At 39.9% G+C, this 13,988-nt stretch overlaps 2 protein-coding genes across 2 annotated transcripts in view; both read right to left on the bottom strand.

Moving 5' to 3' along the window:
• Positions 1 to 587: 587 nt before the first annotated feature.
• TMCO2 (transmembrane and coiled-coil domains 2) lies at positions 588 to 3,106 on the bottom strand. The gene is made up of 2 exons (XM_004591535.3): positions 2,760 to 3,106; positions 588 to 976 (listed from the first exon to the last, which is right to left on the bottom strand). Exons 1-2 carry the CDS (start codon positions 2,997 to 2,999, stop codon positions 662 to 664), a joined length of 555 nt encoding a protein of 184 aa, XP_004591592.1. The 5' UTR covers positions 3,000 to 3,106; the 3' UTR covers positions 588 to 661.
• Positions 3,107 to 7,177: 4,071 nt separating this feature from the next.
• The window catches only part of RLF (RLF zinc finger), a 71,190-nt gene continuing 64,379 nt past the window's right edge, over positions 7,178 to 13,988 (bottom strand). Inside the window, exon 8 of the mRNA XM_004591536.2 lies at positions 7,178 to 12,300. Within this exon, the coding sequence (XP_004591593.2) occupies positions 7,654 to 12,300 (4,647 nt within the window). The 3' untranslated portion in view covers positions 7,178 to 7,653. The remainder of the gene's footprint in view (positions 12,301 to 13,988) is intronic.

Genomic DNA, 13,988 nt, shown 5'->3' with positions numbered 1-13,988 from the left:
ACATAAGAATCCACCTAACTGGAGAAGGCATGGTTCTACTATAAAATAATATCCCTATTCTAAAATTATCATTCAGCCAAAATAAGTATTCCTGTGGTACTCAGAAAAACATTCCTAATGTTTGCCAAAGAAGCTGCCAGTAAAATCAGGTAAGATCCAGTAATTTGTTAATCCTGTTTATGTCAACCCCTACCCTTGATCATTTGTGAAGTACTTAATGCACGAGCTTTGTAGGTTGCATGTTCACTTCTGCCAAGGATTGGCATGGAGCAGCCTACCTCTAGCATCAGGTCCATGGTATGGCCCTCAAACAGCACTTCTCTACTTTCTATTGTACTAGTCCACGCTCTGCAGCACTGACCCTGTGCATCTGCCCACCCTCCCTTCCTCTTCCCTGGTGGATTCCAGGCTAGCTCTCCTTTTCTACATGGCTGCTGATGGTCTCCAGTCCGCTAAGGGAGGATCACAACCAAGAAGCATGTCTAAATTGCCATTATTCCCTCCCAACCCAGTTTCCCCACCGCACACACAAAAGGAGAAGGTGAGCCCTACTGGATACACATCCAGCCTTTGCAAGGCAATTTCAATATAGTTCTCTATCTTTACTGGTATACCACGGCACACAGAGGGGAAACAATGATTTCTGGAAGATTGGAGCTAATCACATCTCAGATGCAGACGTAAACCCTGAGGTAAACAAAGGACTCTGGCAGTCAGAGCAGCTGCAGTAGGGCCCAGCAGAGCACTCCCTCTTCATGGCAGGCTTTTGGGCAATGATCATCCCCTCTAGGTCTTTCACTTTGCTTTCCACCGTCTGTAGTTTTTTCAAAATTTTCTCTTGAAGACCCAATGATAGGAAGAAGTTACTGTTTTCTTTAAGTTGAGCATTCCCTTCAGGATTGGCTAACAAAGCCTGGAAAAAATCGGACCCCTTCTTGTAGAGTTGGTAGAGTGTGATAACAAACAGCAGTACTTTCTGAAATGAAACAGAAATTGAGTTACTTGCTTATCTATGTGAAATGCCAGTGTATTAGAGAAGTGAAACAAAACAATAAACCAATCACGACAGTAACGCCTCATTTCTGGACCAAGCATTGCCTTTAACAAGGTAATTGTTAAATGCTTATTAGTTGCATTAAATAAAGAATACATGCTGAACCCTATGCTAAAAGCTACTTTGACTTTATATGACCTATGTATGCAGGAAGGAAACTAGATAGCCATTGGAATGCCTCTCAGTTGAAAACCTATCATTTCTCCAGGTCAACGGAATTGATAAAGCCAGGCCAGGAATCCAAGACAGCTTACTATAAAACATACATATGTATATGTATGTGTGCGTGTGTATTAGGACTTCCCAGCTAAGAATAAAACCAATAATATTTTTACCTATTATAATTACTACTGCTGCTAGGTTTGAGGGGTTTAAAAAAAATCTGTGGAAAAATATGAGAAAACTATGCATGAATTCAAAAACTTTTTGCACCTGAATAAATTTATCTTTTAATTCCACATTCTCACGAACTTTTGAAGTATCACCATGTCTCCAGTAATCTTCACACTAACCCTGGGAGAAAGGTGCTGCCAACAAACTCACCTTTGGGACCAGGGAGTTAGAGCTGAGAGATGTCAGCTTGAAAGATGTCTCTTGGAAGAGGTGCAACAAAGATTTCAACTCAGGGATCCCACCCCAGAGCCCACATTACTAATACTGTTATATTACCTCTTTTTCTATTTGAGTTAAAGCCAGAATTTGTCATAATTTGTCATATTTGCTTCCTTATCTTTTATTTTCCTATTAACTATTAAAAATTGTGTATGTAAAGTTAAAATGTATTTCTGTTGAGGTTTAAGACAGTTGAATTAGATTCAATGAGATTTTTGAGAACTGAATTTGAAGTTCTAAAAACTTGGTCCTGTTTTTCCAGCTCTCAGAAACTGTATGAACTTGGGCAACCCCACTTTCTCATGTATAAAACGGAGCTAGTAATCCCCGTCTTGAACCACTATGTGAGTCTAAGGTTAAAAGAGAAACTACTTGTGACCATGATTCCTAACAAAAGCAGCATATTAAAATAAGTGAATGATACAAAATGGCCCTGTAATAACTTTTCTCTATATTTATCAATAAACCACTCTTTAAGAAAACTCTTTAAATCCTGTCTCTTGTAATTGTCACGGAACTACCACACCCCACTTTTCTCATGTCATATGAAAATAACCCCTTATTATATGATATTACTGGTAATTATGCAAAATCCTAAATGCTTCCCATAATCCAAGCCAGTTAAACTCGTATTTCACCAGAGTCCCTGTGTTTCTGAAGGCTTATTTTGTTAAAACACAATAGTGAAAACATCATGATCCCTTAATACATGCCTTCTCATCAGTTATAGTACAACGGTCCATGACAGACGGCCATATCCAAGACCCCAGCTATACCATAATACCACCTCTACAAATAGGGCAGGTACTCAAAAATGAGTATTCTAATAAATTTGTAGGTAAGACTGCATTTTCTTGATGGACCTATTTTGTCACAGTAGATAAGCCAAAGACCATTGTGAGATAGCATTCCTATGCTGAGGATCTACTTGGTGGTGAGTTTCAATGATACCAAGCTTCACCCAACTTGAGATAAGGATTTGCCCTTGCACATCCTGTTTGGTTTTAAAACCGGGTGGCACAAATACAATAGACAACAAATAGAGTTTCAATATATAGATATTTAACTATCTCTAGAATAAAAAGAGTATAACCTGAATTGATCGAACACTTCGTTTCCATAAGGAATACAATCCTATTGCCAACAAAGCCAAAAAGCAAATTCCCAGGATAACTTGCACTGCCGGAGCAAGATTATCCAGTATCCCCAAATTATCTGTCTGAGGCGAACCCGCATCTCCAGGAAAAACTGCTTGTATCCAATTCCATATTGTGTTCAGAGAGAGAGAATCTAAAAGGTTATCCCAGGTAAATGAAGATGAAGATGGTGGCATTTTAGTAACACAGCAGCTCCAGGGATTACATGTGCAGAGGCTTCAGGAATCCAGATGAATTGAGAGTGGCCAGGGAGACCAGGTGGAGTCACTGGGAGCTGTGCTTTGTGATGTCACTGTTCAAAGGTCAGCTTGTTTGCCCTTGTCCAATCAGCCTTCTCATTCACAACCAACGAGGCACAGAACTTGATCTTAAGAAACTGATTAGTTTCTCTGATCTTTGGCTAATATACTCAGTACAGTACTGTCCAACAGACTACACAACAGAGTTTTCTATCTGCCTGTCCATTACAGCAGCCACTAGTCACTTGAAATGTGGACAGCTTAATAGAAAGGCTGAATTTTACATTATATAGTCACAGCTGGCTAAAGGCTAGCTTCTTTAATAGCGCAGGTCTAAAACAAGGCCAGGGCCTGGCGCGATGGCTCAATGGCTAACTCCTCTTCTTGCAAGCACAGATGCCATATGGATGCCAGTTTATGTTCCAGATGCTATGCTTCCTTTCCATCTCCCCTGCTTGTGGCCTGGGATGCAGTGGAGGATGGCCCAAAACCTTGGGACCCACATGGGAGACCTGAACAAAAGTCTGGATTCAGATCAGTTCGGATTTGGCTGTTGTAGCCATTTGGCGAGCGAAACAATAGATGATCTTTCTGCTCTCCTTTGCATAAATCTTCTCTGCTGTTACGATAAAAAGAAATCTTAAAAACAGTCCAACAAATCCATGGTTATTTGTTACATGACAATTGAAAAAATAAACAGCTGAGTTACACTGCAGTAGAATTGAAATCCAGGAGACAGTATTTTGAGAGTTGTAAGAGTGATTTGGAATAAGGGCTACTTCTGAATCATTTTGTAGTATTTTCTGCTTTTCACATTACAACTTACAAGTTGTGATCTCACAGGCAGCTATTCATACATTTGAGTCGCTTTTAGCCCATTTACTTATTGATAGGAATTCTATTTTCAGGTATGTATTATGGTGTGCCTTTGTGACAAATCTGTCAACACTAGCATGATACACTGTAATGAATATGATCAAGCTATGCAGTATTTACTGCTCAGTACTTGCCAGGAGAAAGGTTTGAAGATACATATATGTAATTGGGCCCGGTGTGGTAGCGTAGTGGCTAAAGTCCATGCCTTACATGTGCTGGGATCTCATATGGGCACCGGTTCATGTCCTGGCAGCCCCGCTTCCCATCCAGCTCCCTGCTTGTGGCCTGGGAAAGCATTCGAGGACAGCCCAACGCCTTGGGACCCTGCTCCGCGTGGGAAGACCTGGAAGAGGCTCCAGGTTCCTGGCTTCAACAGCTCTGGCCAATACGGCCACTTTGGGGAGTGAATTGTTGGAGGGAAGATCATCCTTTCTCCCCTTCTCTCTGTATATCTGATTTTCCAATAAAAAACAAATCTTTAAAAAATGTATATATATAAATACATATAAAATCTATTCTCAAAAAGCTTTCACAGAAAGAGTTCATTCTCCATGAGTTTTACCCAGAGGGCACAATGAGGGAAAGGGTAGGTTATAACTAAAAAAGTTGACTATTTTACAAGAGATGAATATACCATATATTTTAATTTGTTCATTCGAACGAACTGCTCAGGCGTAGAGGAACCTGAGGGAGAAGGGATAATCATTTTATTAGTGCAGGAAAGGGAGGAGGTGTTGAAGTTGCTTGAATAGTTAAGGAAAAATGGCGTCTACAATGTTGTTGTACAGAGTACCACTGGAAATAGAAGCAACTGCTGTGATTGTTAAACTCACAGCCAACCAGTGGATTACCATATCCAGAATTATATTTCTAAGCCAGTGGCTTTGAAACCACTCAAGAACGTTAGCTGGAAATTTTTTTGGAGAAATATCACTGTGACAATTCCATTTCTCAAGATTCCCTATACTAGATACGGTGAGGGGAGTGTATGGTACTTAGTATTTCCAAGGCACAAAGTACAATTAATTACTTGTGCAATTTTTGCTTTAGTATGCTTTCCCCAATTGTTAAGACAGGAAGCAGGCTCATTTACTTGATCATCGTTTCCCTAATGACCGACACACTGTAGATCAGGTATTAATTGGATACAAATATCTTTAGAAGCAAAACTGCTCATTCATTAGATCCATTATCAAATTCGTGCACTTGTTTGGATTTGAAGTTTCAGTCTATTCTCCACCACTTACAGTGGCTGAATTGGGCTGAGGCTTAGTAGCTTAATTTGTTCATTTGTAAAGTGAAAATAATTTCTATCTTGCTGCAACTACAAAATTTGCGTATGATTTGACATAAGTTCCCCCTGCTTAGACACCTAAAAACCTCTAATGCTGAATTTACCACTCATACAGCGGCCATCTTAACACCTGTGATAACCATGCACCTGTAACTGTCACTTTTGCCACCAGTTTTCTTCATTACACCCTGGTATCACATAACACTTACTTTTAAGCCTATAATTAGTTCTTTATTGCCTTACAAACAAAACTTGCCAACTACAACATGGGTAAAAGGCCTTATAATACCTGGTCCCTGCTTACCCATTCAATTTTTTCTCTATTATCCTCCCAAGTCCAGCTTTAAAGGACCTGGTTAGTATTACTAACACTTCATTTGTTGTACTCCATCACAAATCTGTTGTACATAATTGGCTTACTCTTCCTGTCTGGGTTAAATTCTATTCTGGTTTCAGTTTAATCAGCACTTTCCCAAGGAAGTTTTAGCTATGAACTCTATGGTCTGAAGTTGGCTTTTTTTTTTTGTTTCCAGTGTTATGTCTCTGCTCTATTTTTCATAATGCTGAATGTCTTAGTCACCACTCACAAGCATGACAAGAGCTCAGTGAGTATTTGTTTTTTTACCATTATTCATGCAGGTTATTTTTCCTAAGCATTTTGACCTTTTTTATTTAAAAGATCTATTTTTATTGGAAAGGCAGATATACAGACAGGAGGAGAGACAGAGAAGAAAACCTTCCACCCGTTGATTCACTCCCCAAGCGGCCACAACGACCAGAGCTGAGCCAACACAAAGAAAGGAGCTTCTCCAGGTCTCCCACTGGGGTGCAGGGTCCTAAAGATTTGGGCCGTCTTCGACGGCATTCTCAGGCCACAAGCAGGGAGCTGGATAGGAAGTGGAGCTGCCGGGATTAGAACCGGCGCTCATATGGGATCCTGGCGTGTGCAAAGTGAGGACTTTAACCGGTACGCTATTGGGCCAGGCCCTTGACTTTTTAATTTAAAGATTCATTTTTATTGGACAATCAGATATACTGAGAGGAGAGACAGGAAGATCTTCCATCCAGTGATTCACTCCCCAAGTGACTGCAGCAGCTGGAGCTGTGCTGATTCGAAGCCAGGAGCCAGGAACTTCATCCAGATCTCCCATGCAGGTGCAGGATTCCAAGGCTTTGGGTCATCCTTGACTACTTTCCCAGGCCACAAGCAGGCAGCTGGATGGGAAGTGGGGCTGCAGGATGAGAACCGGTGTCCATATGGGATTCCAGCATTCAAAGGGAGTACTTCAACCGCTAGGCCACTGCGCTGGGTCTGCCTTTCAACTTCTAAACTCACTAAATGGAGGCTGACAGGTCTAAAAAGCTCCTACCCACCTGGGTTATCTATCTCAAAGTGGTGCACACCTTCAAATGCAATGGTCAACAGAATCCACTCCTGCAGGGGTAAACCAAGCAAGTCAGAGTAGAGCAGGCCACTCTTTCTAGATTTATCTTTAACACAACAGGGCATGAATCTGTAGTACAGCTAGAGGCATCATCACCTGGCATTTGGAAATAGCAACTTTTTGTTCAGTAGGTTCTTTCAGAAAGGAAGGAAGTTGGGTCTTTTTATATGTCACATGTTATGCAGACACTGAGAATGGCCATGTCCATGACAGCATAAGCAAGTAATCCTGGAGGGAGCAAAGACTGCCCCTACGACGGGTAATAATAATAAAAAAAACTTGCTTCTCCATTGTTTTCCACCCTCTCACAGGTACTGATGAAAATGAAAGCAAATGCTGAAGAAAATTCTGTGAGGGCAAAAGGTGGAAAAATGTAATCCCTGTTTAGAATGATTTTGCTAGGAAGACTAGAGAAAACTACACACACTACAAGTAAACACAGTGCAATTCTGGCTTATATGTAGCATAAAAACTCAGTATGAGTAAACAGGAAATGGGTGAAAAATCGTAATTTATTGAAACTCAACTCAAAAAATATAAGATGCTGTAGTGTACAATATATTACACGAAGCACCCATGGGTGCACATTCAAGTCAAGTAAGAACTCCATATCCCTTTCCCTAGCCCTCCCACCCTGGGACCTTAGTATCTGTTCCATATACAATCATGCACTTGTAATTTGAAAAAGGAAGCCCCAATATATTTAGATGTATTAATTAGCACCAAACAAGAGTACAGTTCCATTTCTTTTTTTAATAAACAAACAAAAAAACAAAAAGAAACCCCAATCAATAAACCAACTGGAGAGCTAATGGACTCAGCCAATACTGCTGACATAGATATCATACATTCATGTAAATACACAGCCTATTCTACCCTAAACAACAGTGGGGCTGGTTATCAGCCTTTGTTCAAGTTGGCAACTGTCCCATGTTGCAATGTTAGAGCCAGTCTGTTTCTAAAACAAAATTGCTACTTAGGAACTTCCTACACACAGCTCGTCTGTCTTTTTTGCTGGAAATAAGTCTAAAATTGGTGCGGAAAACTTAGATCTTTCAAGGACAACCACTGGCCGAAGATAATGAAGCTGTTTTAAGGCAAGCTCTCCACAGTCTGTTAATGCTTTGTCCAATACAACCCTTAGGTTTTCCAAGGAAGGAACTGTTGTGGTTTCAGCTACTATTAAAGGTTGGATTGTAGTCAGGTTCTCATGAATTGTAGAGTCACTGGAAGAATGAGGTATGTCAACACCAGGGTCATTGTTATTCACCATATTATTTACCATAACACTCCCTGTTAAGTCATTACTGGGCTGTGAAGAACTTGATGTTAGGTGCTCTGAAGGTTCCCAATCATCAAAATCATCTTCTTTTTCTTCACTTTCTTGGATAAATTTCAGAAACGAAGATTCAAATCCCATAGGCTTGTAAGTCTTTAAGTCAAACGACCTGGGCTGTGAATGCTTCCTAAAATTCTCTTTTGGGACATGGGTTGCATTTTTTACAGTGTTTTCTTGCCCTGAACTATACTGCCCAGTTTCTGAGTCTTTGACTCTTGGTAAAGGCAGATGGAAACCTGCAAAGTAAGTTCCACTTTCAGTCCCACTGGGATTAGGGATGGGATTTTCTATTTTACAAGGAGGAGGCTGAACTATATTACACTGTTCCAAAGAAGTGGTTTCTGAACTATGATTACATTTTAAAGTCCCCCTATAGCGCAGAGTCTGTGCATCAAACACTGGTTTGCTTTCTGTACACTCCTTCTGACTTGCATCCTTTTCGGGTGGGTGAGAGGAAGAATCGGTATTCTGGGTGGGTGCACTACTGTCACCTGGAGAATGGCTGTGCTGTGTATGCTCTGGTTCACAGCTTATGCTGTCTTCGGTCTTTATACAGGGCTCTGCTTCAGATGGAGGCTCCTCCTTGATTTTGGTGCCATATTTAACACAAACCACAAGGTTTTCCATCTGTTGTTCTAAATAGGCACTACTCATCTGATGGGTACGTTTATAATGCCTCACAATGCTGCTCTCCAACTTCACCACAGATAAACATCCTTGGACCATGCAAGGATACTGTGTGTGTTCAGAGTGCTCCACACACATATGCAAAGCTTCAGCTCTTGTCTTAAAACTAATTGGAGCTTTCTTTTCCTTGATTAAGCCACATTTTTTAGTCTTTGCACTGAAAGTTCTACGGGTAGTCTGATGCTCATGTCCCGGAGTTTGAGCGGTTGGACACCCCTTTTCACTCCTTAGCAACCTTTCGTTAGCGACTTTCTGGCTTCTAAACAGGTCATCGTAATAGTCCTTGTGCCGATAATACACATGCTGCGAGTAATTGCCGTGATGGGTAAAACTCTGGCCACAGCCATTGAGATCACAATGAATTTCATAATCTGAATGTACTTCTCCTTCAATGTTATGTTGTTCCATTAGGTGGTGCTTCAGTTTGCTGAATGTATAGAAGACGGCAGGGCACTGAGGCTGGCTGCAGGAAAACCTGGCTGCGGATTCAGCTTCAGAAAGTACTTTTGACTCAACAATATGATCTAAGTTATGAGAGTCACTACAGTGCTTAGCCAGGGCTTTGGAACAAAGGAAGCGCTTGTTACATTCCTTATATTTGCAAGCAAATATTTTCTTACATTTTACAAGTTCCCTTTTGGTTCTTGCTTTGTCTTTCTCTAAGCATAATTGTTCTTTGTTGTACTGATGTACAGTTCTGTAGTGACGGATCAGGCCTTTAAGATTGGTGAATGAGGAGTTGCAAGTTTTATGGATACAATGGAATGGCTTGTGGTATTTATTCAAAATATAGCAGAGATTTCCTTTAGCAACAGTTCGCCTACTACCTCTTCCCTCTCTTCCTTCTTGTTCTTCCCTATGGCTGCCAATTGGTGATGAAATATCAGATATTTTGCCTTCTGTTTCTTCACAAGATGATTCCAAATCTGTCTCTGAACTGCATTCATCCTTCTTAGAAAGACAATGTGGCTTCTCAGAGTTATTGCTGGGATCACCTCCAAGTTCCACAGAATAATCACTTTTCAACCTGTCTACTGAGCATGGACCTTCGTGATCACACTTTTCATTATTGATTACTTTATGAGTTGCTCTGTCACTGCCAATTTGATGTTTATTTTTATAATGAATTCGAAGGTGTGTCTTCCTTGTAAATGATCTTTGGCAAATATGACACTGGAATGGGGAATACCGATGTTGGAACATCGTTAATTGGAGGACTTTTTCTTTTGAATAATTATGCTTTTTAAGATAATGCATTAATAAAGCCTCTCGGGTCACAAATTCATATTTGCATCCTTGAAGCTCACAGAAAAAAGGCTTAGCCGCCAGTTGTGCAAGGTACTGACTTGGCACATTTTCATCTTCATTCTGAAAATTAAGGTCTGAGATAGTAGATGAAACCGACTGAAGAGACTTAGCACCATTGGCTGGATACCCTTGCAATGACCCTGAGAAAGATCCATGTGTCATTGAGTTTTTCAAACTTAAATGTTTCAACCGTAACAGAAGTTCTAACATGGTATCTTCTGTACATGACCTTTTAGGTGCACAAGTGGAGGGTTGTGTGGCATAACCTTGATTTTCTCGCTTACATTTAGTATGAACATTGTGATCTAGACTTTCGTCTGGGGAGTCACTGTTTGTATCGGAGTTGGGTTTAGGTTCAACATCAAGCTTTTCAGTTGTTTGGTTGTTTTCGTTACTCAGACAGGGGAAGGGATCTTTTGTCTTTACCTGTTTGGGTTTGAAATGGTATGGGTGGACCTTGCGGAGATGCTTTTGCATCCCTCTTGCATTTTTATACGTGGAGCCACATCCATCAAAACCACAGGTAAACTTAGTCCCATCAAAACACACTGCCACAGAGCATTTTTCTTTTAAATTGGAGGATTCGAAGGCTTTGTCATGAGATAACAACACATCCTGCATGGCTTCAGAGTGATCCAGTGTGTCAATTATCTCTCCATTCACTGAGGCTGAAGAGCTCTGACTTAACTGATCACTAGAGTTACTATCACTGTTTTCTTTCAGGTTGTCAGCAGTTTCTGTATCTGTCTGAGAATTAGCAGATGCTGTACAAAAAACAGCCTCAGATAAATGTGGTTTATCAGTTTGGTCTTGTACACTGGGTTGATTAACACAATCTTGCTTTTCACCTGCTGCAGGCTCAACTTTGACTGGTTTCTTTACGTCTCCATTTGAATTTTCAACGTTATGCATTGAGAGGTGATTCTGGTATTCAATTTTGGAATAGTAGAACTTTTTACAGCCAAGAAAATTACATGTGTAAGATGCATCCCTAAAGTGTTGTGCTTCATGGTGGTAAAGCTGTCCCAAGTCACTGAAAACAATATTACAGCCATTTAATTCACATTTATAACGCAGATCATCATGCTTTTGTTTATGGTTAAGTAGTTCGTTCACTGATCCAAACCGAGCGTAGCAATCGATAGATACACACATATATGGCTGAGGTCCACAATGCACTTGTTCATGCTCTCGTAGATGAAAAGCAGACATGAAATGCCGGCGACAGTAAGTACACTTCTCTCTTCTATTTTTCATGGCTAAGTAGTGCTTGGCATTTTCATCATTATTTTGGTGTTCAGCTTTAAGATGCACACTTAAGTATTTAAACTGCTTAAACACGCGGGAACAGTCTGTACCAGGACATGGATATAAATCTCTGTCTTGCAGGTGGCAATCCTCTAACTTGCTGAATGTAACATATTCATGAGACTCTCCTTTGGCTTGTTCATTCAGTGACTGATTTTGCTCCAGCGTGGTGGAGGGGCTCTTGGGACAGACACCCTTTTGAGAGTTTTTCAACAGTAACTTCTTTCTGGAACGGTCCCTTCTGCTTGGTGGCATTTTAACATGTTCCATCACATGAGGAACAAATATTTCTTTTCTTTTGAATTTTTTAATACAAACTGGACAGGTATAAATTCCATCTTCCATGTGCATCTTAGAATGATGAAGAATCCTGGCCTCTATACATTCCCGCTTACATAACAAACAGAAGAACTTATACTGAAGCCACCTCTGGTATCTCTCCGAAGAACCAATAGGTTTTTTGTCTCTTTTCTCCTTATGTTGCTCTGTCAAATTTCTTCTAAATTGTTTATCTTCTTTACTTTCATCATAGTCACTGAGAAAGGACTCTAAAACATCTGTGTCATTAATAGATATTTCATAGCCACTTAAATCATCATCAGAATCTGATGCTTCTTGTCCTAGAAGTTGGTGGCAATGTCTTTTTAAAGTTTTCCAGTCCCAAAACTCAGGATCAAAAGGCCAATGGGCTTTTAAAGCTAGTAAGAGCTCACATCGGAGAGAATTTGGAACTGGAGCATTTTCTTCATCAAATTTCTGGTCTGGTTGCAAATACAGCTCTTCCAGCATATTAAATCCATTCAAACTGGGTTCAATTAAGAATTCTGTAAGCTGACAGGCTCGTCTGACTTCCAAATCTTCTGGTAAAAGACAGGAAATTGTTTTGCAAACTGATGCTTTCATTTCCTCATCCTCACTTGATCTGAGTTGAAGAGCTCTTACACATAGTAAAATTGACACCCCAAGACCAGCTTCTTGTGCCTGTAAGAAAAGGAGCAAGGAAATATTATCTTTATTTAATAAGAACATTTCTAAATTTCACTGATAAAATATTTTAGCTCCTCAAAATCTTCAGGGAATGCTTGAATTTCATCTTAAATCTTTCTTCACGCAGCTTACGTTTACGTCCTTCTAGTCTCCACAGCAAAGGACTGAAAAAGACAAAAAAGGCCTGGTGCCACAATCATGAGCAGATGAGCACAGGGCACCAACTGTAAGACAGTGTTGGAGCAGCCCCTCCTCCCTAGGAAGCTGCCTACATGCCAAAATGTATAAATAATAAGAGCAGAGAATTATTACAAAAACCAATGATTTGAGCAGTTTACAAACACGGGCTTACTGAATCTTGGCTTTTCAGAGACAAGCAATAGAAATCAGAAAATCTATAGCAGCAGTGTCAAACATCATGAAGACCTGATCATATGCCACAAAAGATTAATCTATATAATGTTAACTCTCATCTCAGAGGTGGGACTTGAACATGTAAAAATGGATGACATGGCGAAGAAGATGGAAAAGTTGTAGCTAAGAACAGATTTTAGAGTCCTACTGTGAATGCTGCTCAAGTCCATTGTACCACAGTGTAAGTTTGCAACTCAAATTTCCTCATTTATAAAATAGTATCAGGAGTTGTAGTTTTACATTTTCCTCTAAGATTGTTATAAAAACGAAATATGACAATACTGAAATGGTGGAATAAAGCAAAATTCAAGAGTATGATAGAAATTAACAGAGTAAATTCTTCTGCTTAGGCTCAGTAAAAGTTGCCAAGCAATTATTGTGTTTTGCACCTTTATTCAACATGCTAAAACACATAGAAACAACTGCTTTCAATTTATAGAGCAAATACTACATCTTGGACATGTAATCTAAACAAATATTTGTGCATCCACCAACCTCACTTCATAGAAGAAAAACAGGCTGAGAAGGCTTCACTGCCCAACGTCACCAGCTACTGAAAAGATTAAAGATTTTCAAGTAGAGCCTTGGGTTTGGATCCCTTTACAGCCTACACTGACACAAAGCTTAAAAGAGACTTGGTTATAGCTCATGTGCCCTAGAAACAGTATGTCAAGATATTTGTGTTCCCTCTGTTTCCCGACTTAAAACCCACTCATAACTGGAGAACTATTAACTCCACTTGAGCACATATCTCAGAGCATGCCCCACATCCGGGACTTGGGGTGGGCGGGAAACCAGGTGGGGCTTCTCCCTCAATATCCCCTTTTACCTCAGATACATGATGGAAACAATATGGACATAATAGCATTGCCCACCTCCCTATCCCTCTGAACCTTTTTTTTTTTCTCTTTCTTGTTTTTCCTTCAACTATAGAAAAACTATGTAAAGATTGTCAACAACAATACAATAAAATGGATTATAAAAAAAAAAAAAAAAGAAAATAGAGAAGATATTCATAGACAAATGAAGAAAATTTTAAAATACAGGGAAATGAGTGACAATTGAAAAAAAAAAAATAAAAAAAAATAAAACCCACCAATTTCTTTGATACTCAGCACCATATTTCATTCCCTTATTCTAATTTATCCACTACTCCTTATGCCAGTAAACTCCTGAAATACCTATTCAGCGTGTAAAATGGCATTTCTACTGGTTAGGTGTTGTCTGTCATCGCACTCATCTTTACCATTTTAACCACATTACTCAAC

Source organism: Ochotona princeps, chromosome 2 (assembly GCF_030435755.1).
Source record: "Ochotona princeps isolate mOchPri1 chromosome 2, mOchPri1.hap1, whole genome shotgun sequence".
Lineage (NCBI taxonomy): Eukaryota > Metazoa > Chordata > Mammalia > Lagomorpha > Ochotonidae > Ochotona > Ochotona princeps.
Note: the sequence above shows the minus strand (reverse complement) of the source record. Positions and strands in the feature narration are given on the sequence as shown.

Coding starts and splice junctions, on each gene's coding strand:
- TMCO2 (XM_004591535.3), bottom strand. CDS start 2,999: ATGCCACCATCTTCATCTTCATTTACCTGGGATAACCTTTTAGATTCT. Junction 977..2,759: donor GAAGTGTTCGATCAATTCAG/GTTATACTCTTT, acceptor GTTTCATTTCAG/AAAGTACTGCTGTTTGTTAT.